General features: G+C 37.4%; 2 protein-coding genes across 5 annotated transcripts in view; one reads left to right on the top strand and one right to left on the bottom strand.

Annotated features, from left to right (window-relative positions):
• Positions 1 to 3,451: 3,451 nt before the first annotated feature.
• Positions 3,452 to 15,929, top strand: LOC5577139 (isovaleryl-CoA dehydrogenase, mitochondrial). Its single transcript, XM_001663177.2, has 3 exons — positions 3,452 to 3,713; positions 3,797 to 3,876; positions 14,719 to 15,929. The coding sequence occupies exons 1-3, from the start codon at positions 3,564 to 3,566 to the stop codon at positions 15,761 to 15,763; spliced, it is 1,275 nt and encodes a 424-aa protein (XP_001663227.2). The 5' UTR covers positions 3,452 to 3,563; the 3' UTR covers positions 15,764 to 15,929.
• A 6,502-nt stretch (positions 15,930 to 22,431) lies between these two features.
• The window catches only part of LOC5566099 (spectrin alpha chain), a 40,400-nt gene continuing 34,940 nt past the window's right edge, over positions 22,432 to 27,891 (bottom strand). For 2 of the 4 annotated variants that reach the window (XM_021843517.1, XM_021843519.1), the window contains 5 exons: positions 24,873 to 26,796; positions 24,206 to 24,809; positions 24,055 to 24,084; positions 23,202 to 23,802; positions 22,432 to 23,137 (listed from right to left, as the gene is read on the bottom strand). In XM_021843517.1, the coding sequence (XP_021699209.1) occupies positions 23,009 to 23,137; positions 23,202 to 23,802; positions 24,055 to 24,084; positions 24,206 to 24,809; positions 24,873 to 26,796 (3,288 nt within the window). In that variant the 3' untranslated portion in view covers positions 22,432 to 23,008. The remainder of the gene's footprint in view (positions 23,138 to 23,201; positions 23,803 to 24,054; positions 24,085 to 24,205; positions 24,810 to 24,872; positions 26,797 to 27,891) is intronic. The other 2 variants (XM_021843518.1, XM_001650415.2) reach the window with 1 other exon arrangement.

Here is a 27,891-nt window from a genome sequence, read left to right as displayed (position 1 = left end):
TGTAAAATTTAAAAAAACTTTAATTTTCCAACATACATAGGTGAAATCAACTCACCTGTAAAAAATCTGAACTGCTACGGCAAATGAAATGTAATATGTTGTTAACAAAATGGACACTAGCGCAAGTGCGTTACTATGTGGTGAGTAGCTAATCAGTCCATGCACGTAACCCATTGAACCCTAGCTCTAAGCGCTTTTGGAAAATATCTAAACATTTGAAAAAAAAATTATTTCGGCATTGAAAAAGGTAAACAATTTATTACTAACTGATTGCGTAATAGCTTAAAAACTTGTTATGCAGTATGAAAGCGCGCCCAATTTTAATTCAGGACTCTCTAGTCCAATTCACAATGAAGTTACTCAGGATTTTGAAAGCATTCTCAATCAAGAGAACGTTTTCGAAAATTCCTTGGCGATTGATTTGGAAGAAATAAGAACTATTATTTGAAAATTCAAAAATATGAGATGCCATTTTTAGTTAAAACAACATTGTACCAATCAGAGCTGCTCTCTGTCACTATCAACGCCTAAAATTGCTGATTTGTACAGGCTGACTGCGGACAAATCGAAACATTCTATATCGCATCAACATCATGGTATCTACTCATATCTACTATGGATTTCACTGATGGGTTAAGTTTGCCCTTATATTAAGCGAATAAAATGACAATTTATCAGTATATACGTATACGATTAAACTTAATCGATTAAGCTTGGTCAACTTTTCATAATTAAAAATTCATGAACTAATAAAATTTGGTATATTTTCATATATATTATTGTTTTTGTTCATTTACACACCTTGAAATTCGACAGTTTTTATTATCAGAAAATAATAGAGCTCCTCTGTTTTGTTAAAATAAAACTGTATTTATTGTCGCAACCAATCATTCACCACAACTTTATCTTCGTGAGCATTCCATGATAACAAGTAAATCATACAGCCAGTGACAAACGTTAGTATTCTTTTTTTTTATACAAAATACCCAAGACGAATTACAAATAACCTGATGTTTTGTCTAGAAAGCATTTTGTATCGAAAACCCACATTTGGCTACTAACTTTTGTCACTCACTGTACTTATTCAGCCCAAATTTATAATTTGAGCATGAACCTTTGAAATTTTCTCATATATTTAGTTGATCTCTTTTCTTTTCTGAGTAATTTACGTAATATTGTGTATATGAAACAAAGGAGCTGATGTTATATGCTTGAGAAACTCAGAAGTTCTATTATAAACTGTGGGTGCTCTGAGCTGGTGATAAAACATCTGCGTTTCTCTAATATATAACATCAACTCCATTGTTTCATACTCCACCTCCTTCATGCCGCGAGCTGGCATGTACAAGATTAAAGTGAGGAGATTGAAAGATGGAAGCAGCACTACGACAAACATTTGAACGGTGCTAAGGGCACAGTCATGGAGGTTCAAGGCAGTGCAGGAAACGACTATGTCGGATTTTTGGACTACACACTCAATCTGTTCGATAAAAATGACTGGGTTTTTGAACTACCGAAAAAATCAATAAACTAAAAACAAATGTCAGAAATCGAAAAACAAAGATTTTTTACTGAAATTTTGCAGAGAGCTTTCTATATCATATATCGATAAAAAAAGACATGGTGAAATTTGCTTTTCAATTACGCGTGGCGACAGTTTTGTCATATTTTTGTGGGAAATGATAGAAACTACCTAATTTATGAACGCGAGCTTTTGTATGCAAAATTTAAGCGATGTACACGGCGAAAAAATGTTAAAGAGCTGATTCATTTTAATACAGTTTTAGAAGACTGATTATGATTCTTCTTTATTAATTTTCCCAAAACCTTACTTCGATTTGAAAAAGTAATCAAGATTTGTCAATATTTGCCTTCTAGCATCACCATGTAATGGTCTCATTTCCAACTCAAAGCCTTAATTCACTTCTTCAGCTTTTCATTATTATTTAGTTGCTGAAAAAATATATTGCTTATTCATTAATCAAACACATCAAAATTTGATGATGATCATGATTTCATTAATCAAACACATCAATATTTAATATCTCAAACTTTTTTACCCTGAGACGAATATTTTTACCCCATACAATTTTTGTTTTTTCTTGTCCCATCCTGAAATTAGGTCTTCAAATATGACCAAAGCTTAATTGTTTTTTCATACTGAACTGTAACGTAGTCGAACCCCCGTACCAAAGATCAATTTACTTGAAAGGCTGTGCACAATAAAATCTGGCTTGCAGGTCTAAGCCAAAACTGAAGGTTTGAATAAGTATTTTAAAGAAAATATGAACTGTTAGTCTTTTTCTTCGTTTTCTACTTCTTCTCTCTTGGCATTACGTCCCCACTGGGACAGAGCCTGCTTATCAGCTTAGTGTTCCTATGAGCATTTTCACAGTTATTAACTGAGAGCTTTCTTTGCAAAGAATTTGAATTGTTAATAATAGCCTGATTTTGTTTTACCAACTTAATAGTGGTATGAAACACAAAATAAAAAATAAAAAAAAGTGCCTTTTCGACTCATATTCCAAACACTTAAGGTCATCAATGACATCAAATGCATCTGATAGGCATAAATTAGCTGTAATTTGTGAAAATTTCAGGTTTTTTTTTATGAAACTCAACTGTTAGTTGTTGTGTGTACCGATAATAATGTTCATTTATTTTATTTTAGCATCGTTTTTACGCAAAAGTGTGCAACATTTTGTCTCATATTCCGAACACCTTGATTCAAATTCCGAAGCACGAAGAAATCGCATTCTAATGACTAATTTTGCCAATAAATTAATCAGTGCTGATTTTAATGACTTCGAACTAGATAATCATCACAACTCCTAGAGTATAAAGCAGATTAAAAAACAATAAAAATTGAATTATACATGACTGCAATTTCCTGAAAATTTGATGTCATATTTCAGCGAAACATTTCAACCAAATCGTCATGTTCGAAATATGAGTTTGCTAGGAATTTTAGACAAAACGGTACACGTTTAAATACTACAATTGTTATCAACCCTTATGATTAAGACCAAATGAACATCATTTAAAAAAATATTGATAAAAATATTGTTGATCTAAACTAAACATAATGGAAAAAATGATACCTACTTGAACTAAAATAACATTACACAAGAAGTAGAACAGAGTATCTTTATGTGCCAAACTTTAATTATTAATAACGTAGAAAGTCGCTACATGTTTTTTTATGAAAATTATAACTTAATAACGTTGACCAAATTTTATTGTTCGCATTGCTGCTATATTTAAATTAATTTTGCAAAACAACTTCCAAAACCACCACAGCAACAGTAAGTCTCTGTATTGTGGTATACGTTCATGCGCTAATGGATCATCGTTTCAGCCTGGCGACTTCACTACACACCCAGTTACCTACCGGTTGTTCGATACGCATAGAAAGTGAGCGTAAACGTGTTTGTTTCCAATCCTCGCACATTTTGCTTATCACATAAGTAATAACTTCGTCCATCGCAACTGCTTGACCAGGTTGACTGGCCCTGGGTGTGTTGTTGCTGTCGTAGTCGTGCGCCAGATAGAACAAGGAAACGATGTCGATCCGCAACTTAACAACTGCAGCAAAATTCCTGACCAAGGGGCTGCGACCTCAGGGAAGTGCGCTGGCTGGTGCGGGATGTCGTTCTATGTCCCACTACCCGATCGATGAGACGATTTTTGGACTCACCGAAGAGCAGCAACAGGTAAATAACAAAATTCGGCATTAGTGACGTAGATAACCCAACAAAAAATTGAGCCACATTTGCATCGATTTTTTTATTTGTAGTTACGTCAGACGGTATTCAATTTTGCGCAGAAAGAATTGGCCCCCTTTGCTCAGGAAATAGATAAGCAAAATGAATTCAAGTGAGTATCCTTGGGCTTGTTTTACGCAATGCAACTCTTGATGACTGTATGTATCAAGTTTTTCTGGATTGTAAATTTAACCTTCTTGAAAAGGAAGTTTTAGTCTTTCCAAGATTTTATGATTTTCCAAGAGCATCCTTTTTATTATTTTTTGACGCTTTCGAATCTAATGTATACCTGTGCAATTATGATTTATTTTTCAAATTTTTAAAGCTGATTTTTAACAACTCACAGTGAGGCATACTAAGAACCCCTTAGCTGATCCAGAACTGTTTAAAAAAAAATGATTTTTTATATACAGTGAGTCACAGTGAAAATCGTCCACCTTGAACATTACCAGACAAGTAATTCGTACTATTCATGTATAAAACAAGAATTCAAATTCAATGGCTCGTTACGTTAGTTTGACAAGGGTCTTGATAATTGTATGCAATTCAAGTCATTAAATATTATATTAGAATGGATTAAGCTCTAAATTTGTAAAAATAATCAATAACAAGGTCACAGTAAAACTCGTCCACCCTGTCGTTATGCATGATTTTTTGTGTACCGTCGTTGGGGGTGACAATGGGTCAAAAAGGGATATGTGCGATTTATTTTTTGAATAATTATCGCAATTTAATTCCAATAAACTTCAAATCTGGTGTGTATGTACTTTGATGGTACATTAACAACTGTTCAAAAAATTAGAGACAAATATTTATTCACAGCGGCACCACAAGTGAATGAAAAATGACCCAATCTCACCCCATAGAGGGGGTGACATTGGGTCACTGTAATTGAAATAACTTGTTTTTGAAAATATGATTTCAAAACCATTCACAGCTGAAAAATCTTGACAAAAAAACGATGCAAACAAGACAAAAAGATATCTAAGATGTTTCACAAGTATGATAAACCCACTTAAAAGAAAGATTATACTGAAAATTGAAGAGCTATGAGAAAAAAAATGTAAACCCAACATTTTTCGTCATGTTTATATAAATTTTCTTGGTGTTTCCCTCAAATTGTCTTCAAAGCCTCATCCCCATTGCTATAAAGCCCATTTAGTTTCCCCAAGGGTGTACTGAAACAGTGATTATTTTAATCCTTCGCAAATAGTTAAATTTCGGTGCGACATTCCACGATCAATAAATTTCAGGCAGAAGTTGACGTCATAATCCCAGTATTTCAGCGATCCAACTCATTTGTACTTCCGTGAGATGTTTCTATAATATGAAAACACTGATAAATAATCAAATTTGGAAAAAACACCCTTTTGATAAAAATTTACGATGTTGCTGCGCACGAAACACAGTTGCTGGTTTGAGAAGTTGTCAAAATGCGTTGTATTGTTATTCAATGCACGGAATACTCAAGTAGACTTGTTTGATATTTCAGAGATGCTGTATTTAGAAAGAATAAACACATCTTAATGAAAAAAGAGAACACCCGGCACCGTAAAATGTCAAAAAAGTGGACTTGGAATTTCATTTACTATCGTTCTTGCTTGACCCAATCTCACCCCCATTTTCAATGTTTTAGACATCGTACCGAATAAAATGATTTTTTTGTGGGAAAATCAAACAGATTCCGGAAAATACATGTGATGTGTAATGAAAAGACTTTCAACATTCTACTAATACAACGATAGAGGCTAGAGTACATCCGTGATACTTTGTACAGGAGAAATTTATTGTTGTAAATTTTATCTTGTTTCAACATGCAAGTTTATTGATGTAGTAAACAAAAACTACTATTTCTAAAAATGCATATTGTTATGAATTATGTGTAATAATATGTTCCCTAACATATGAATTATTAATTTTAGTAATATCAGCGTTATTAGCTGAAATATTTCACAAAACATATTTTTCCGTTTTGACCCAATCTCACCCCCTAGACCCATTGTCACCCCCATCGACGGTAATATTATACAGTTTTCATTCATTTCATTTATTTAACTCGCGCACACACATACATTCAAGCATGATCTGCTATGGAAAAATAAGAACGGTTTAGTTTTTACAGTATTTTCATTAAAATGGCACGAAATAAACAGACATAGTCAGATATAAGAAAACTTGTGATAAAACTCACAAAAATGGCAAAAACTAATTGAAAATTACCAAATTTGTTGGAAAAGGGCGTACTATAGTGTAGAGTATAATAAATCGCTACAATTGACGATACGCTGACAATTGAAGTAAAAACAAACCCAAAACATCGTTGAGGATAATTTTCAATGAAGCGGCTGAATGTTAGCTTCTTCGCCAGGTTAATGCTGACCCCAAGATAAGTGCACCGAAACTCGCAATTGAAGCGAAAAAGTATAATAATATATAACAGTTAGTACCATTAGTGCACCAGATTCCGCTCATCTAAGGGAAGCTATGTGTTCAAATATTTAGTATAAAATAACTATTGTGTCGATCAATACTATTTTTATGTCACAATGTAGCCCCAAGTATAGGAAATCAGCGGCGAAATAAAAAGAACTTTCAAAAAATATTTAATTGCATTTGTTAATGCATCTAAGTCAGGCCTGTCCAACCTTTTTGAACCACGGGCCGCATCGCCGGAATAATTTTGTGTCGCGGGCCACATTTTTAAACACACAAATATTTCCATGCAGTCTGACGAAAATCAATAAATGAAGTTCATAAAATCTGACGAAAATCAATAAATGAAGTAAATTTCGTTTGAAGAAATCGTTAAAAAGATAATTGCTGCTAAGCATTCTGCTGGACATTGTGAGAGTCCCTTTCAAAATTATATAATAATCTAGTCCAGAATATATTGAAGAATTTACCCCAGAAATTTTGGATCCTGTGAAAATAACATCCACGATTGTTTTTAAAATCGTAATTTGAATTCTGTCAGAATCAAACCTAATATTATTAGCATGAACTGAAAAGTGCTAGAATCCTGTTCAACCTTTTTCGTTCCTAGGCTTCCTTAGGAATCTCACTCAATAATCATTTTGAAATGCCACCTAGCAATATTTAAAAATGCTTAAAATTATTTACAAACAAACTTACTCATAATTTTATTATTAATTCGTTTAGTTTTCTGGCAAAATGTTATATAACGTTATGTTGTAATCTTGCCCCGGATTTTACAAAATTATGTATTGAATTCGTTGAAAATTCTGTGAGAATCTTGTCAATGTACACTGATGGTACCTAGCCAAATGCTGTTGTCTATACAAAATTACCAATTTTGGGAATCTATATCTTAGCTTTCGGTAGTACTATTTGTCTTAAATTTGAATGACGAACTACAACTGTAATTTTGTACGTGATTTATTAATTGAATTTCAGTTATTTTTCAAAGAGTTGTTATGATGTTATGAAAGAGAGTTTTCAATTTAATTAAATAACGGTAAGTTGTGGGGTAATGGTTTATTCGACAAAATTGTTCACTTTCAAAAGTTACGCAAACTTTGATAACACACCAATCATTTACAACTTTTTTGATTAAATTAAAAAAAGCTTGATTATTTAATGTTGTCTTTGAACAACCCTCCGAATCTCTTTGAAAAATGACTGAATTGTAAACAAGTTAGAGTAGTAGGATGTGGCCAATTAGGCACATGATCGGAACAATATAAATATGGGTATCGAACTTCAAGATTATCAAAGGTGATGCTTCCCGAAGCATTTTCAGCAACACTGACTGCCATGGTCACTGTATAGGAGGTTTCAAGTGCCCCGGGGGATGTGGCCAATTCAAAAAATGTCTGGAAACACATCAATATGGGTATAAACTATGCTTCTGGGCCCCCAGACAACCAAAATGTACGTATAACGAAATCACCTGGAGGCTTTGTATGTGCAAAATTTCACTTATAAGATGTCGCGAAAAGGCCTTCTACGTACAAAAGTGGAGGCGATATGCGTGCATATATTATGTGATGAATAATAACATACAATGCGAGTGTATAAATATTCTACCGAACTAACCTGTGATCTTATGCGACTTAACGTATGATAACAAATGTTGATTTGACAGCTGCTACGGATTGATTCGATTTACTTTGTACGAGTGTACGAGACAAAACAAAATATACAAATGAACTCAGAAAAGAAGTGTTTTATGCGAGGAAATTCATCAATCTGACGAGTTTATCCACAGTGTTTTGCGGGTTTGATGTAATTAGTATGAATAAACGAGTTGTAACGTGAACTTTCATGCGATTTCTGGTTGTCTGGGCCTTCCTTTGCAGAGTGGATAGAGTCCGCGACTACAAAGCAAAGCCATACTGAAGGTGTCTGGGTTCGATTCCCGATCGGTCCAGGATCTTTTCGTAATGCAAATTTCCTTGACTTCCCTTGGCATAGAGTATAATCGTACCTGTCCCACGATATACGAATGCGAAAATGGCAACTTTGGCAATGAAAGCTCTCAGTTAATAACTGTGGAAGTGCTCATAAGAACACTAAGCTGAGAAGCAGGCTCTGTCCCAGTGGGGACGTTAATGCCAAGAAGAAGCTTCTGGAAGCATTTACAGATCAATTTATTTCTATGACCACTGTATAGTAGGTTCCTGGTGCCCTAGGGGAAGTGTCCAATTAAGAACATGTCTGGAATCATATCAATCAAACTTTAAGATTTTCGAAGGTGACGCTCCCGGAAGCATTTCCAGAATCACCAGCTGTCAGACCACTGTATAGCAGGTGACAAGTGGCCCAGGAGATGTGGTCATGTTCCGAATTGTCCACTTCTCTAGGGGCCCCTGGAATCTACTTTAGAGAGATTATTGCATCTTGTGGTTCTGAAAACTCTCCACATCCTTCAAGGCACATGGAACCTACTGTTCATGGTAGACGGTGACTCTAAAACTGCTTCCGGAAGCATGAATTTAAAAAAATATATTGAAGTTTGTTACGCATATTAATATAATTCCGTACATGTGCGAAATTTGCAACTTCCATCGGGATACCTCGAATCTACTATACGTTGGTCATGGCAGCCTGTAGCTCTGAAAGTACTTTCAGAAGCAACTTCTTCTAAAATCTTGATATTTTATACCCATTTGATGTAATTTCGGACATGTTTTGAATTGGCCACATTGCACGGGACACCTGGAACCTACTATAGAGTGGTCAGTTCATCTAATGATTCTGAATATGCTGCTGGAAACATTATCTTGAAGTTTGATGCTCACTTGGATATAGCTCCGGATAATATATACGTGATTGGAAATACAAACATGACTAATCATATTCATGCAACTTCACACCGCACAAAAATACAAGCGAAAAGAATGCAATTTTGACATGACCTCGGAAAATCCGGAGCCTATCCGGTGTCCGGTGGCCAATATGTATGGCCAAGCGAGTTCCTGAAAATAGGCTAAATTTTCCGTCGACTGCTTCCGGATGCATGAAATTGCATTCATTTTCCATAAAGTTAAGCATTTGAAACTAGGCAATATTTTTCCTATCTCAATCATTTCATCTATCCTCTGTATGTACGGAAAAATCATGTAGGAAAAAGTAGGGCAGTTTGGCCACCTTAAGGAAAAGTCGATACAAATGCTGAAAATATTATGGAATCTTCGCATTTTTGATTCTATATATTTTCAGCTTATGATTTGATACAGTCTTCTCATCACACTGTTGAAAAACATCTCACGATTTTGTTCAGAATCTTAGAATAAGAAACCAATGCATTTTTTGTTCTCAAAATGTTTTCTCAATTCCGGCACTCTTTCTTGGATTGTAAACAATACAGAATCTTACAAGGATTCAGTGTGTAAAATGTTGCTATTTGAAAAACTCACAAAATTTGATTGCAACTCCTTTAAAATTCGGTTTTAAACCCCACTAGAATATTTGAAAACGTGTACCGTTTTGACTCATATTCCGAACACTTAAGACCAACAATGACTTCAAATGCATCTGATAGCCATAAATTAGCTGATATTTGTGAAAATTTTAATTTCTTCACAAAGTCTAACTGTTAGCTGCTGGATTTGGTGATAAAATTGTTATTTTAAACATGTTTAGTATTGTTTTTCCCTAAAAGTCTGGATTAACATTTTGCTTCAAATGCCAAACACTGTGTTCATTTTGTCTCATATTCCGAACACCTTGATTCAAATTCCGAACAGCACGAATAAAACGTATGTGAATGAATAATTTTGCAAATAAATTCATCTGAGCTAGTTCTACTGGCCATAAACTAGAGAATCATCACTACTCCTGAGGTATAAAATAGATTGGAAAACGTTAAAATTGAATTGCAATTGACTGCCATTTCCTGGCGATTTGATGACATATTTCAGCGAAACATTTCAACCAAATCGCCATACAAAAACCGAGTGTGCGGAATATGAGTCTGTTCGGAATTTGAGACAAAACGGTATCACTTTCCGTGGAAACGGGTCATTCGGGGAAAGGGTCATGGCATTTTGGGGAAGTGAAACTCGTTGAAAAGCAGCACAATCTTGCACACACATGTGAAATTCTGAGCAAAAATGCAGAAAAATTCATAAATATAAGTAGCTACCAATAATTTTTTTATTGATTTCAAAAACTTACAACAAAAAAATTTGATCATATTTTTTGTGTTATTTTTTTTTTCAATAATTTTCAAAGGTTAACAACTTATGTCCCGCATTGAAGCCTGGCCACTTTAATATAAGGCATAAATCAAGTGATGTCCAAAATGAATTGTGGTTTTGGTGTAGTTGATATAACTTGGCCATCTGCTGAAACACACTGAAAGGTCGCATTAATGCAGATTTACGAGCGTATTTCATGGGTCTGGTGATATTTGCTTGTATTGAATTTTAATTAATTTATTGTAACTAGCCCTTTTGGCATAAAGTCGTTTGGCATAAAGATCATTTCGCATAATGGTCATTAGACATAATAAACATTTGGCATGATACAAAGAAAATTGAAAAATAAATGGTACCTACTACTTAAAAGAACAGCTTGTGTTCAAAAGGGGTAACCATCGATGAAAATGATAGCAGTTATAATGCTAAAAATTTATGTAGGAAAGAAGGAAAATTATCAATAAAAATGTTATTAGCTAAAATCCAAACCATTATTTTACAACGTAAGAAAGCAACGTGTTACAACGTGTTAGCAATAATAATGCCTGAAACATAGCAGCATTGTCAAATTACGGTAATAGGAAAGCGGGTAGTACCCACAACATTTTTTCTTGAACTCAGTTTTCAATGATTATGCCAAACGTCCATGAAACGTGTAAATTATTTTATCCTTAATGGCTTCATGTCAAATGTTGTTTCCCCGAATTTTTAATTATCACTAAATAATAAAAAAAAATGTTTTAACACATCCAATAAGCGAAAAAAACATAAGTCACATGTAAATTCTTGAAATTTTATATTATAACCATAATTTTTAGAAACCATTGTATGAATATTGAAATTACGCTATAATAACTTCTGGTTCTAATCAAAGATTTAAACATGCCGGAAAAAAGTGTTTTTGTATTTAATTAAAATGTGAAAAAGTTCAACATAATCTCTACAGCAACAACCTGCAAGTTTGCGCACGCAAAAAAAAATTGTGCTCAAAACTGCCATTTAGGGAGCATATTCGAATTCAGAAGCCAATTTTTGTAAAAGGTTAGTTGAGACAAGTGATTGACAAATTTCACCCCATAAGGGATTTACCTTCTTATGTAAAAAATAATGCTTAGCATTAAAATAACTTTTTTTTTTGTCTGCATTCAAGGCTTTTATAATATTTAAAAAAAGATAAATCCCAAAAGATGGACAAAATTGCAGCACTGTAAAACGGTGCAACTCTGATATTGTAATTTTCACGAATGATTAGACTTTCATGACGAAATTGAGAAGCTGCCAATAATGTACTTCTGGTACATTTTCGAACACCATCCACCTTTCATCCTTGATTTCAGTCACTACCAGCTGGTTTTGACACGAGAACACGATCAGCTGGAGCATGAGAACAATGACGATGACTGTAAACATCGGAGGACCAGCTGGCTTTGTTGTGTACACAAGACCAGCTGGTGAGTCGAGAACAAAGAAAAAATGGTAAACATTGAGCCGGCCGGAGAAATCTGTCATGAACATCAGGATAATTGCATGGGCGGCGGTGATCGAAAAGGGGCAGCGAAATCGAAGGCGAAATCTGAGAAAGACGAAATTCAAATCACTAAAGTCTAAGTGGTGAAAAAAATCGCAATAATGCGGGTAACATTAATAGCGAGAGGCCCACAACATTCTCAACGAAATATCAGATTTTCTGTTAATCAATCAAGCAAAACAAATGCAAAGGAAAAGAGTAATATTATGTTACTTCATGTCAGAGCTATTTTCGTTGAAATCAAGAACATATGAAGCTTTAAAATCGAATACATAAAATTAATAAGATTTCATTTTGGAAACGCATAGAAACAATCTACAGTCGATTTCCATAACTCGATATTCAAGAGACTATCGACTTATAGAAATATCGAGTTATAGAATATACCGACACAAAAAATAAAACAAAATCAAAGGAACAAATTTCTGTATTTCCAATAAATAGATGAACTCTGCAGTAAGAAAGCAATATTCTTTTGTTGGTAGTATTTTAAAAACTATTATTGAAAAAAAAATCGATATGCTCCCAATATCACGTTAACAAATTTTTTACCTTAATGTTTTTTAACATTTACTACAACTTGCAAGTATTTATTCAACTCTAAACAAGAAACAGTCCATTTCCCTAATAAGAAGAATAATTAATTTGTGCACACTATTTTCATCCATATTTTTGACAAGTTCATCCCATTTAGTTTATAGCTCGTCGATGTTTTGGCGATACTTTGATTCGCTCTAAGCTTCCGCTTTATAATAGCCCAAAATCTCTTAACTGGGCTGAGTTGAGGTCAATTACGAGGGTATCACCTATCATGAAAAAATCCTTAAATTTCGTTAACACTTGATCAAACAACTTCATGGTACGGAATTTGACCACATTTCTCTAATTTTGTTCCCTATTTTGTTGTCTGCAGACATGGTGTGATCGGAGGCTTCAATATCCGAAGTCGAATCCATTGCACGGTACTGCACGGCAAAAAGTTCGGCTTTGGCCATATCACGGTTTGGATGTTTGGATTTGAATCAATAGTCCTGATTTTAATCCACAGCTGACGGTGCACAGCAACTGCCCGACGCTTCCTTTGTGGCTTGCGATCTGTTAAAATAGTTACTTTGTACTTATTCAGTATGAGCCACACAGTATTTATTGAAAAACCTAACACTTTTACAATTTATATTCCTGATCAAGACGGTTTTTTTTTTCTATTTTTTGTGCGCAATGGATTATTAAAATAATCAAAACGGCCGCTATGGAAAGCATAGATAGCGCCACCGTAGCCTTGTGTCACAGACAAACAGACGTACACTTAGAACAAATCTCGATCGAATTCATAGTCACGAGGACATGTACGCCCAATACTAAAATCGGTGTGTTTGGCCGACGCGCCAACAGATGGCGGTACTGAGCAAACGTCAAACACGAACAAAAACGATGTGAGCGCTGCGGGTGGCGGATTGGCCACCTACCATATTTTCGAATCAACCGTTAAAAAGGTAGTCGATGGACAACGATGGGAGTGTGACGTCTGTTTGTCTGTGCTTGTGTGTTTTACAGAACAGCAATGCTGCCCCAATGTTAAATAATATATACAGTGGCGCCTTTGTTTTGATGCGGTGAGCACTGACAAAAACTATACCTTCAATGATCCATTATTTCCCTTCTCTCTTCTTCCATGTTGAATTTCTCAGAAATGCGTTTGAATTAAGCTGCAACGAAAATCATGTGATGTTATTATTATTATAGAGCACGCATGGACGGTTCAGCTTCTAAATTGGACCACTAGAGTCGTTGTAAGAACCAAAGATGTTTGTTCCAATTCTAAGTGGGCCACACCTTAGTGGAAATATTGACTTAAGGAGAGCACAAGGTATGGGAATTTAAAGGGACCGAAAAATCCATCGAGTTTTAGGGTATATCCAGTTATAGAATATCGAGTTGCGGAGAGTCGACTGTATTCTACGATCACTATTTGATTATGCTGTAAAGCGTCACTTTTACATGATAGCCTAGTAATAGGAGAATTTGACTTTAGTCTCATATCTCTTAGCGATAATCATTTTTCAATGCCGTATTATAATCAAAGTCAGAAATTTCCATATAACGTTAAACGCCTAGAGGCATGCAATGTCCTACATACCTAATGTAATTCATTCGATTTTGTTCGGAATTCCATTTCAATTCCAAAAACGATTGATTTATGTTGAATTCAATGTCGAAATAAGAAAATCAATCGATATATGTAGATGTGTAATAAGAATCATTTGATATCTATGCTATAGTTATCTCAACTTAAAAAACTCTTAAAAATGATTTTTCTATAACTTTGTACTTCAGTTCATCAAATCTAATCTCTAATAACAATCTCCAATCCAGTTCCAATTGCTATAATGTCAAACAGTAGTTTGGTTGTTACCCCGACTTTTTATAGATTTGCATTAAAACAGTAACAAGATACCTGCTACCAGCCCAGTGGGAACGCACCTCCTTGGGATGTAAGTCTCAAAGAAAGGTGTGAAATACAGGTCCTTTCAATCGTATTTGATATTTTATATCAATCTCTGGAACATCAGACATTAGTTTTGTGTTTATTTATATGTTATTTTAGTGAAAAGCTTTGCATGAGTTGTCCGATATTTACCTATTTGGTAGTATTTTTGAAATAAGTATTCTTCGATTTCGTTCGCTAAGCTCCATGATTATGGCATCTCCTACATTCTTCATTAACAAAAGTCTAAACTATTTATGCAATATTAACTTTTTGCAGGGACCTTCGCAATTTCTGGAAGAAAATGGGTGATCTCGGACTACTTGGCCCAACCGTGAAGCCTGAATACGGAGGTCTAGGTGGAACCTATTTGGACCATTGTGTCATCAACGAGGAAATTTCTCGCGCCTCCGGAGCCATCTCGTTGTCTTACGGTGCACATTCTAATCTGTGCATCAACCAAATCCACCGAAACGGAACCGAAGAGCAGAAACAGCAATACCTTCCCAAATTGATCTCCGGGGAGCACATCGGAGCTTTGGCCATGTCTGAAGCTGGATCCGGCAGCGATGTGGTTTCAATGAAAACGAAAGCTGAGAAGAAGGGCGATTACTACGTATTGAATGGAAGTAAGTTCTGGATTACTAACGGACCAGATGCCGATACCTACATCATTTACGCCAAAACCGATCTTAGTGCTAAGCCCCAGCATGGAATTTCGGCCTTCATTGTCGAACGGGACAGCCCTGGATTTTCGCGAGGTCCGAAACTGGATAAACTTGGTATTCGAGGTAGTGGAACGTGTGAACTAGTCTTCGAAGACGTCAAAGTCCCAGCGAAGAACATGCTCGGTCAATTGAACAAAGGAGTGTACGTATTAATGTCCGGTTTGGACTACGAAAGACTGGTGTTGGCCGCTGGTCCAGTCGGATTGATGCAAGCTGCCTGCGATGTAGCCTTCGAGTATGCTCATAGTCGGAAGCAGTTCAACACTCGCATCGGTGAGTTCCAGCTGCTCCAGGGTAAAATGGCCGATATGTATACTACGATGAACGCTTGCCGTGCTTATCTGTACTCGGTAGCCAGATCTTGTGATATGGGAAAAGCCAACCCTAAGGATTGCGCCGGCGTCATCCTATACTGCGCGGAGAAAGCCACCCAGGTCGCGCTGGATGCGATTCAGATTTTGGGTGGAAATGGTTACATCAACGACTATCCAACGGGACGCATCATGCGTGATGCTAAATTGTATGAAATTGGTGCCGGCACTTCAGAAGTTCGCCGAATGATTATCGGCCGTGCCCTGAATAATGAATACAAATGAATGACGAATCACGCAAGTAAGACGACCATCAGGTAAATCAAACCTACGTAAAACGTAGATCGTAACGAATGTGCATTTATACAGAGCAGTGCCTTTATATTTTGTATTGTAGTAATAAAAGATTTCTACATGTTTTGACTAATAAATTGATCCTATTATTATCTAATTACGTTTTACATCAACATGTTTATTACCTTTTTCTGTTTCTAGATTTTATACAGTTAACTCTCTCGAGTTAGAGAACCATAGTAAAAGTTGGATTTCATGGCTAACTCGATGGTCCCTTGGAACGCAGTTGCACTGCTTTTGTGTTCTGTAACTCGATACCTCTCTAACTCGATGGTCCCTTCAATATCTCGTAAGGGAGAGATGACTGTATCACACATTCCTTGTTGAGCTTTCGTTCAATGCAATCGATACTTAGAACCTCTTAGAACCATAGTGCTGGGACTGGTAATAGTAGTAGGCTTGAATTTCGAGAAACTCACGTGGTCATCCCAGTACAGTAGTTCAATAACGTGAATCTCATCAAGTAACCTATGTTGGGTGTATGAATTTTCTAAATCGTCAGTGTCATTAAAGGCTCTAAATGCGGGAAATGCAGCGGGAAATAGAACATTTTTCTACAGTAATTTTAGGTTGCCCTTAGCAACGGGTGTTTTGCTATTTTCAAGGCTGTTTGCCTACAGCAGCGATGGGCGTTAGTTTCACTGGCTTCGCTGACTGTGATTCGCTTTGCTTGGCTACTGTAGAATGAATTTCAGATTTTTTCTCAACCCTGCTTAGAAGCCTTAGCTAGGAAGGAGCACACTTTTGTGCATAGTCACTATTTCAATTGACAATATTATATTAATACTATGATGAAACAAATTGGTACAACTGTTTTTGAGTAATGATTACCTCTTTATGCTTTTAATTATGATTCGTAGTTTACGGCTAACCAGCCGAGTGGAAGTTTAAGGTCATTTACGAACTATTTGTTTGATCGGAACATCTTTTTAGTGCGATTCCGGGAGATTGACTTTTGGTGTCAAAAAGCACTGTGCATTAATTAGATTGAAGAAAAAGTGCGAAGTGATGATTGTCGGAGAAGTTTGTGTTGATGGCTCTAGAACGGCGTACTACTTTATAAATTAGCTTCCCGTGGTGATACGTACAGCCCAATTAGTTCCACACGGCGTTATCTTCCAGGAGCATTTGGTGAGTTTGTTCCTTTATGAACGGGATTACATACGTGGTTGAGAACGGAATGTTTCCGGATTCGGATTCCGGTATTATTTATCGGTTTTATAGGATTTCGTGTATGCTTTAATAACTGTCGGTAGTTACATAGTTACGAAGCTGGTTTTGCGTTGCAATTAGATTTTTTTTTTTTTATTCGAAGTACAGTATATTGTTGAATTAACGCGTTTGGGCCTGCCGCATGGCGTAAAATTTGTCAGGGTTTTTTTTTTGGGTCGTTTGCGGATTGATTGTTACTTACGTGAAAATGACTTGCATTCAACACCGGCATTTTTTTTCGTCCCAATACGATGACCCTGGAGGGATCGATTCTGCTTTTTACTATTTTCTGAGCAGAAAACCACTACCGGAACTGAAATCAACTAAACTGTAATTTATAAAATTCGTTTCCCTCTTTGAATGCCGGCATTCAAAAGACTAAATAATTAACACTTAACCACAAATGCTCTGGGTCCATCGCCAGCTTTTCAGGCGAATCCTGACGTGACCTAATACCCCTCCCAACCCCTACCTCCGTAGCACTTATGAGGGCGTCGCTGAGTCGGTGGCCTCTCATTAAGTAAGTGCTGCATCAACATTTCCTTCCCCTATCCCAAGTTACGTTAAAGATGGGCGTGGCCAGGAATATCAGTACTCATGCTTTTAGTAATATTGTTCAAGATTGGGCCAAGGTTAACTCCCCAGCCTTGTTCCTGAAAGCAGTCTGGATGAGATTATTAAATGACACATGAATATTGTTAGTATCCAATCTACGAAGTATACCGTAACTACGCTAACGCTAACGCTAACCAGCCGAGTGGAAGTTTAACCACTACCCTAAAACTAAACATTACATATAGCTACCTTGCAATTGGATTAAATGGACGAATTGATGTGAAATTTGTGACAAAGTTACACGTCTTCTTGGTGAGAATCGTACTCACGACTCCCTGTTCACTAGACAGGGCGCATTACCCCTACACAACGAGAGGACTCATTAACATAGTAGTTAACCTGAATCCGATTTCAGCACAATAATCACGTGGTTCCCTTTCGGGAAATTAGATTAGATTAGGGGGCCTTCCTTAGCCGAGTGGTTAGAGTCCGCGGCTACAAAGCAAAGCCATGCTGAAGGTGTCTGGGTTCGATTCCCGGTCGGTCCAGGATCTTTTCGGTTTCTCGACTTCCCTGGGCATAGAGTATCATCGTACCTGCCACACGATATACGAATGCGAAAATGGCAACTTTGGCATAGAAAGCTCTCAGTTAATAACTGTGGGAGTGCTCATAAGAACACTAAGCTGAGAAGCAGGCTCTGCCCCAGTGAGGACGTCAATGCCAAGAAGAAGAAGAAGATGCCCATTCAAGCACGATTGTCAGTGCCGTAGCGAGCGGTTGGCCAGGTTGGCACCCGCCAAGGGCGCCGGGTTTCAGGGGGCGCCAAAATGCTTGAGGCACCTGGGATTTTTTTTAGAGGCACATTTAGTAAAGGCGTTTCTGCAGCCACCGAATCTAGAAAAAAAAAAAACGATAATAGATATAAACAAATAGCGATACAGAACTGCATCACGGACAAAGTTACGTCATTATAACTATATATATTTATAAGCTTATGTTTATGACATGATAGATTTAAACTATTTCTGGAACGTTTTGAACAAAACATTTTCAAAGCATTTCATAAGGTGTTCAATGATGCGTAAATAGGATATTTCTGAGATACTTATCATTAAAAGTTCATTCCATAATTTCGAAAACAGTTATCCATCTTCTTCTTCTTCTTTCTGGCGGTTTCGTCCCAACTGGGACAAAGCCTGCTTCTCAGATTAGTGTTCTTATGAGCACTTCCCCAGTTATTAACTGAGAGCTTTCTTTGCCGATTGACCATTTTTGCATGTGTATATCGTGTGGCAGGTACGAAGATACTCTATGCCCTGGGTGTCATGTCTACCTATCTCAAGTGATATTTCTTATGACTCTGGTACCTTTTACTTGTTCGTACCTACGGGATTTCTGAGCTATCCAGCTTTTTACGCTAGTTCGATCAAAGCAATCATCGTGAATGTAAAAATTTTCCTTGTGGCTGCCGTAAGCTGAAAGAGAGACTTCCCGGACTGTGGACTGATAAACATATTATTTTATTTTTATTTACAGGATATAAAACTGGGAATCGACAAAATTTCCTTTACGAAAAGATCCTCGACCAGCGGGATTCGAACCCACGACCCTCAGCATGGTCATGCTGAATAGCTGTGCGTTTACCGCTACGGCTATCTGTGCCCCTAGCAATGATAAATAAGCTTATGCACGGTGCCTATTTTTAAAACATCTATAAAACATTCTCAAAATGAATATGTAGATAACATCTGATAAGTAAAATAGTAGGATTCCACAGAATTTCTGGAAGGATTCTCAAACAACTCGGCACACAATTTCCACAAAAAGTAATTAAAAATCCCAAATAACCCATATTATAACAGAATACTAGACGAGTTCCAGACAGAACTCTGAGCAAGATTCTTTGGTATTAGTTAATCTTGTACTCACAGAACGTCAAGCAAGATTTAGTGATAGAGTCCTAACGAAAAAATTGATTCAATCCTAAAAAAATATCACAGAATATAAGAAATGGAATAGGGTATTATGAAACAACAGATTTTTTTATATTTCTTGACAAAATGCTACAAACTGATTGATAAATGTTTTAATCTGTACAAAACTTGTTATATCCTCAATTTCATTTATTCAATGAAACTTCTTTGAAATTATGAGTATTTCCTGAATATAAAATCTTAAGCTATTTTACACAAATTTATTGCGTTAACTTTGAAACTTGTTTATACAAATCCAATGTGCTGTTTTCATGAACATTCTTTAAAAACTTTCTTGTATGGCTCATGGCAAAAATATTCGATAAACTCTTGATAATTAAAGGAATTGATCAGGATTTTTTGGGATATGTTTTGCGATTGCTCCTCGTTTTTAAACCAACTAAATATGACTAATCAATATCTTTATCGAGATTTTTGGAACAAGCATTGGCCAAATGTATTGTAAACTTATGGAGAAACAAAAGTATCAGCAATATCTACAATATATTCGGGAGTATGCATTTCATTGAAACTTTAAAAGAGGCACATAAAAGACGCGACGCGAGGTTCTGGGCTGTGAATCCAGTGGTTTCTTCAAATTCGTCTCTGGCCATATAAACAGTAATTTTGAATATCGAGTTATGCTTTCTTGCACAAGCCTTATCAGTGTAAGCTAATATTTAAGTATTATCGGAGCTTTATGATGTCATTTTTTTTGAGAATTCCGATGAACAATATTAACAAGAAACGCTAAAGCATTTTGAAATGAATCTTTGAAAATTTTCTGGAATTTTACGTCAACCAGTAAAACAGGAAGAGCCTAGAACAAGGAGCGTTCAAATTACGGTTCGCCAAGGGCGCCATAAGGCTCTGACGATTGTATCAAATATATAAAAAATACCACACACTACTCGCTAGTTCAATTTAACGATCAACGCTACGTCATCGTAATCATCGAAACTTCAAAGGTAGTTTTTCTGTTCAAAACTAAAAATTATTCTATAAAAATGTGTTCACTGTGTTTCGGTTGGAGAATAAAATACAGTGAACACATTTTCCTGTATTTTTTTATTTTGAACGAAAAAACTGCTTTTGAAAATTCCGAAATCAATGACGGATCCTGCCCCCTTAAGCGAAGCAATGAATCGTTCGAAAACAATAACAATGTCCTCTTAAAAACATTGTCCACCCCGTTTGGCATAATGCTAAACAACATAATGCCGTTTGTCATTTAACAGATAACCTAAGCATTAGCATTAAGCAATTCGCACAAATTCGTAGGTCGTACACTGCCCATAACTGCATATTTGTAGCATTCGACAAAAGTAGGCATTGAGTAAATGGGATACCAAGTTTGCTTTTTATTGCAGTATGGGAGCAAACTAAAATTTCAAAAAATCACTAAGAATTCAAAATTGCTGAATTGAGGCTGAAATGTTGTACAACTTACTTGGGTGAATAGTAAGAAAATAATTCTAATAGAAATTTCGTTGCTACTGCATTATGGGCCTCATGTATAATCTCAATGTGACTGTTATGCGGTTACAATTTCCAATGTGACAAAACAACTTGGTATTTTTTTCTAAAACATTTTTTTTTTCTAGAGGTATTTTCTAGAACAATCTCACAGATTTCAGTAAGTGGATCGAAAGTATTTGTCGTTTTATGACTCTGCCCGGTATTAACCCGAAATTGTCAAAAATGTCGAATGTGACAAATATGGGCAGTACAGTCCTAAACCGTTGTATGAAGGTTGCATCCTTCTCGTTCGTTATCATAGTCAAAGATTTGGGACTAAGCCTAGACTCTTAGACAAGATTGATAATCATTCCGGTGACGCACAAAACAAGCTCGTTTGCTTGGGTTTTCGGAAGCACACTCAGATCTCCGTCGCTCCTCCAATAATGAACACTAAATAACATAAACGGACACGCTTGTTTGAGTCTTTGCCAAACAAAATGCATGCACCGCGAGAAAAATCAACAAAATACTGCAGTTGATAATCCATCCCCAAACGAGCATCCACATTCAATTTTTAAATCAATACACTTAACAAACACAGGAGATATGTCACGTGAAACGAATTCGATTCGAGCAAAACGCGCTCAAATCGATAAAATTCCACATATCATCTTCATAATCCCCGAAAAAAAAAACATTTTTATCACTTTGAAAAATATGTTTGTACAGAACATTTGCACGTGACAGAGCACCATATGTCGAATGTAATTTGCATCAGCTGAATTAAAAAAAAAGAACAGAACGCGGAACGAGCTAAACCTGTCACAAAATGCAAAACGCAGCCGCCCGCGTGAGAATATTAAGCAGAAATCTGCACAAAATCAATCCCGAGCAGCTTGTCGACACCCCTCAGGGGCGTAATGGAATAAATTTGATTAAACTTTCCAGAATTATGCCAAACAGCGTTTATGCCAGTTCGAAATTGTGCCAAACGAACGTTATTTCAAATGGCATATCAAACGGCTATTATGTCTAACGGGGTTTATCCGTTTAAGGTATTTATACTTAATGTATTCAAATGATCTACTTACCTCGTTGATACACTTCCCCCACTGTACTTTATTGGGTAATGTTGATCTAGCGATCCTTTCTATCAAATTGTCTTCAAAAATAATTGTTTTTTTTTAATGAATGAGGATTTTTAACGATTTGAGCTGGAGAAAACTATATTACACCAGATAAATCCACAGAGTACAACTCATTATATCATTCGACTTAGATGACTTTTACGCACCGTAAGCTCTTTGAACGGAACCCGCCTCATCATTAAGTTCTTTCAGTTTAATCCATTTAATCTGATAAGAGGAGTTAAGGAATTGAGAACAAACAACCCTATTCGTGCTAATGCGTATTTTATTTCCGAATAAATAGATAGGAAATGCATATGGTTATATAATAAATATCTGAAATATTTCAAAGCTGCTACATAGCTAGCCATAATCTAAAATGTTGCTCATCAATCTAAATGCTTTTTATTTGCTATTTTTTATTGGTTGCTTTTTTTTCAACATCAAACAGTTCGTTAAAGATTTCGTTTTATTTCGGTAGATCGTTTAAAAGTTTTCAGGTATGTTTCGGCGAATGTCGATATTCAAAGCCAATTTCTTCGTATCCAGAAATTGATCAGAACATTATTATAAAGAGTTAGATGTGTTTTTAAGCTGAAAACTTTTGTGCTTTTTCTTAACATCTAGAAAAGTTCAACGTTTTATATTGGTAAAAGCGAAACATGAAAAGCATTCTAGATCGATCAGCGGAGGTAAGTGCATTCGTGAGTACTTCCTTAATATGGGATTATGTATTGCAGAATAAAATAAAATCAATATAATAAGCCGACTGGGTTTCTTGCGCTTAATACGAGTACGAACATACATTCTTTATTGGCTGAAAAGTTTATATGTTTGAAATAGGTTTAATTTTGGAATAGAGTTCGCGTGAACTCCACATAATCGAGGGCACCGGTGATGGGATGGCCCGTTTTCGGGTCGTTGAACGGTTTCATCCGCTGTACGCAGTAATCTGCCATGTCCTTGGTGAGGTTCTAAAAAACGTACAAAGATTGGTTGAGAATTAACGTTATTTGAAGTAATAATAGAAAAACATACGGAATAAAGTTCATCCTTGGTGACGTAAGGACGATCGGAGGCGGTGATTGCGCGGAAAGCATTTTCGATTTCCTCGTAGCTTTGTACGTTCTCCGTTTCCTTGGAGATCATAAAGGCTATGTATTCCTGGAGTGAAACATGTCCATCGCGGTTCGGGTCCACCACATTCAAAATTTCCTCGAACTCCGGGTCGGGCTGGCCTTCCTCCACCATTGGTAAATCGTAACCCAGGGCACGTAAACAGGATTTGAATTCTTGGTGGTTGAGCTTGCCGCTCTTGTCCTTGTCGAAGTGCTTGAACATCATTGAGAATTCTTTGAGTGAATCCTCCGAGACGCCAGATTGATTGCGGGCTTGGATTTGTTGTCTCAGGTTGTGCTGCATGCGCATGGCAAGTTGGTCAAGCTGATCCCACTGTTGTGCAAGGCCTACAGTTGAGTGTTCAGTATAGCGGTTATCCAAAATAAGGTGCTCTTCCAAGGTGGCACCCAACTCTTCAATCTTCTTCAGATCTCCACGACGAGCGCGAATTTCATTTGCTTTGTGACAAAGCGCTTCAAATTGTTCCTCCAACGAACCGGATCCGTCCATAAGAGATGTTCTGCAAACAATTATTTTTTAGAGTTCAGTAATATGAATACAAGACAATTTAAATATAGAACACAAAATGCAGAAAAATATTAGGAGCCCACTTTATAAGCATATTTTGGGTTTTGAAGGCATCATTAAATTTATCGAAAGCTTATGAAAACTTTTGAAAATCGCATATCAGCTATTGTTACGCAGCGTTTATCATTTATAGCTTTAAATATTAGGAGCTGCTTCGGCGAACACTTTATTATTCCAACATTACCCATTTTTGTCCCATCCCAGAATGCTGTATCTAATTACGTTGCGAATCGTTTATGGATCAGATATTTCCCGAGAAAAAAAATACAAATTGAAAAAGGGAATCAAAAAATATCCAACAAAAGGAGAAGTTAAGCTTTTAGCTCTCAACTAACCTTGTTTCGGTAAGCCACTGGTGGAACAAGTTGGCATGTTTGGCGAATTCCTTGCGAAGCTTGTCGTTCTCTTCTTGACGGTGAACTTCCTTTGCCAATTCAGCATCACGTTCTTCGATGATCTTTTGCAGATTACGCCAGGTGTCTTCTAGAGCTTCCATTGTGAACCACGTGTACGGATTGGGACCAACGTTGAAGCTCTTGATTTTACGGTCTAGATCGGCCAATGCTTGGAAGTCATACTGGGCTGATGACAACGATGCCTGGAACTGGGCGTGAGCTTCGCGCAGCGCCTTGATTTCCTCAATCGAATTGCACCGCACCGGATCGGTGAGATCTTCTTCAGCGTTTTCGAACCACGAGTTGAAAGCGGAAGCCTTCTTGGCAAACGTCAGATAGAGATCTTCAATCTGACGGAACTGCTCCTGCATGGCCAATAGACGATACTTGCGAGCCTCCGAATCAGCGCGCAATTTCTGCCAGCGGGTCAACACATCTTCGTGGCGCTTGAGGATGGCGGCCGATTGGGCGTGATTGGCGTTAATTAGTTGATCTTTCAACGCAGTGATATTATGGATTCCTTCATGTTCGAATGCAGAGAGACCTTTTATGAAAAAGAAGCAACAATTAGAAAATATCTGCTATTTGAAATTGCACAAGTACTTACCAGCGTCGAATGTCTCCTGTTTGGTTAGCAATGTTTGAACAGTAGACAAATCACGTCCAAACTCTTCCGATTTGACGTGATTTTCTTTATCGGCAATCCAACTTTCAACCACATCGGCCTTCCACATGAATTGAAGATAAGCAAAGTTGTCCAGAAGGGCGCTCTTGCGACGAGTAGCCAACGCCTGCAGATTCTCCAACTTCTTATCCAGTTGTGTGCAGCGCTGCGAAATGCTTTCGGCGTGATGATTATTATTGGTCACCAAAGTTTGACCATTGTCATGAATGTCAGCGCAACGATCACGATGAGCGGCGAAATCGGTCTCGAAGGCGTCATGTTTCTTCAAAAGACCCTGGACAGCAGCCATCGAATCTCCATAATCTTCAACCGACAACAGTTGTTGCTTCTCGGTAATCCATGCTTCCTCTTCTTCAACCTTAGCTAAGAATTGTTGATAAATGAGAGATTCATCCAGTTTCTGACCACGAGTAGCAGCCAAGCTCTTCAATTCAGCCCAGGCTTGGTTCAGAGCCTTCAGACGTTGCTCAATTTCTGGAACACCAAGATTCGAAACATCCATCAACTTTTCACCAGCTTCCTGAACAGCCTGAATTGCTGGCTCGTGAGAAGCCAACTCAGCCTCAAGACGCTTGTGCTTCTTTTTCAGATTTTGGACACCGGTTAAATCGCGACCATAATCATCCGAACCAACCAACAATTTCTTTTCCTTAATCCAGGATTCCTCGTCGGCAATGTCACGGAAGAATTGATGCAAAGTGTTGGCTTCGTTCAAGCGAGCTTGGCGATGTGCTGCCAAATTACAAATACGTTCGTAACGCTCGTTGATGGACTGACGCTTTTCTTGAATTCCTGCACTGTCAAATTGGCCACTTTCGACCAATGAGTCGGCTTGGGCGTTCATATCCTTGATGCGATCTTCATGGGCATGGATGTCAGCCTCTACCAGCTGGTGCTTCTTCATAAGATTTTGGACGGAAGCCAAATCTTTTCCAGCATCTTCTGAGGTCAAAAGACTCTCAACTTCACCCAACCAGAAGTCCAAATCCTTGACAGCAGCAATATAAGTGCGCTGTTTGTTAGCTTCCTTCAGCTTCAGGGATTTCTCCGTTGTTTTCTGGGTCAGATATTCCCACTGATCAGCGATCTGTGTCAAACGCTTCTGAACTGCATCTTCGGACCCACTGCATTGATTCTTATCGATCAAATTGCTTCCCATCGCCAACACGCTCTGAATACGATCGGCATTAGCAGCCAATTCGGCTTCGAAAGCCTGGTGCTTCTGATGCTTGGATTGAATATTGGCCGGGTCCTTGTAACTTTCCTCCGTGGCTAGTTGCAGCTTCTCGGCAATCCAGTTTTCGATTTCATCAGCATCACGTGAGAATTGCTGTAGAGTTTGCTCATCTCCCAAGCGAGATCGTTTTTCAATCAAATCTTCCTTCAAGTGACGCCAACGATCCAACACATCTGCACGCTTGTCGTCGATTAATTTTCCTGCGTAGTGCTCCTGGGCAATCAATTGATCAGCCAGCACCTGCAGGGCGGCAATTTTCTCCTCATGACCGTTGATAGCTTTGTCAAAGTCTTCGTGCTTCTTAATCAATGCTTCCACGTTGTCGCCCTTGGAGTCGACTTCTTCGGCATTCAGGAATGCTTCACGGGCGCTCATCCAGTTCTCAGCCTGTTCGCAATCACGCAGATACAGCTGAAGATCCAGATTCTGGTCCAACTGCAGACGACGAGCAGTCCAGGCACGCTCCAAATCCTCACGTGCCTTGGCCAAGTTTTCAATTTTCTCTTGAATTTCGGGTGACGCATAATGATTTGCCTGCAACAGCTCAGCTCCAAACTGATCGAACGCAGCGAAGGTTCCAGCGCGGGCATCTACCTCGGTACGGTGTTCCTAAATTTTCGTTTAATTCGGATTGTTTGAACGGAGGACAAGAAACGACGATAAGACGAGTCAAACGAGAAAAGCAAAATATTAGTATTGCGTCAGTGGTCTACTGGATACGGGAACAGAAATTAATGGCACACATTGGATGAAAACGGAACAACACATACCGGGTGTGAGAAATATATGGATTTGGTTTTGGGTTTTGTAATGGAAAACGCCACGATATAATGAGGAATATGAACAACCAAGCGTGGAAAGCGACAAACGGAAATTATTCAAGAGAAAAGCGTTTTGAACGGTTGTGTGAGTACGCAAATGTGAGTTCCTCTCATGTCAAGAAATGAATAGCTTTTTTGTATATGCCCTATTCATGAAACAGGTACAAATGGATCTCGTTTGGCATTAAGTCGTTAAGCATAAAGATACCTTCCGTAATAGAACATATTTACTGCCTTTTTTTCCTTTGTGGGACACGATACCACACGACCATAAAATTTAACTACTGCTTTTACTTTCCCAACTTACTAAATCATATTAGGAACAGAAAAAGCATAGCATAGCATAGCATAGACTGATTGTACATGCCAATGGTTGCTACTCCGTGATTGATCGGAACTGGTAAGAATTGCACTACGATCCAAATGAATAAGGGATGGGAGTTTCCGCTTACTCTCGAAGTGCAATTTTAGCAGATCTAATATTATTGATCAATAACGGCGCCGGCCAAGTCTTTACAGTCAGTTGGGATGGGGAAGGAATGTTGGGGTGTAATGATTGCTGCTTCTAGAGACCGAGAATACCTCTGCATCTCCACAATCACCACGGGAAGGGTGTTTATTAGTGAGGGAGGAAAAGATCTGGGAGTCACCTCTGGTTGGTGATGCGATCCATGGACAAGGGGGAAATATACGACTTATCACGGTGTCTTTGTGGAGTAACTTTATTACAAAAAAATAGGTAAGTCTGAAATTTCGAACTAAAAACAATTAGACTTTGCTCTTTCATTTGCGACTAAAATCAAAATAATCGGTCGGGGGGTCCAGAACATTATTTTTTATTTTGTGTGAAGTATTCATGAATATGTGTTTTTTTTACCGACAC

Source organism: Aedes aegypti, chromosome 2, assembly GCF_002204515.2.
Source record: "Aedes aegypti strain LVP_AGWG chromosome 2, AaegL5.0 Primary Assembly, whole genome shotgun sequence".
NCBI classification, from domain to species: Eukaryota; Metazoa; Arthropoda; class Insecta; order Diptera; family Culicidae; genus Aedes; species Aedes aegypti.
Note: the sequence above shows the minus strand (reverse complement) of the source record. Positions and strands in the feature narration are given on the sequence as shown.

Excerpts from the sequence above, each read along its gene's own strand:
- LOC5577139 (XM_001663177.2), top strand. The coding sequence starts at position 3,564 with ATGTCGATCCGCAACTTAACAACTGCAGCAAAATTCCTGACCAAGGGG. Across the intron at positions 3,714-3,796 it reads TCACCGAAGAGCAGCAACAG|TTACGTCAGACGGTATTCAA; the intron begins GTAAATAACAAA and ends TTTTATTTGTAG. Across the intron at positions 3,877-14,718 it reads GATAAGCAAAATGAATTCAA|GGACCTTCGCAATTTCTGGA; the intron begins GTGAGTATCCTT and ends AACTTTTTGCAG.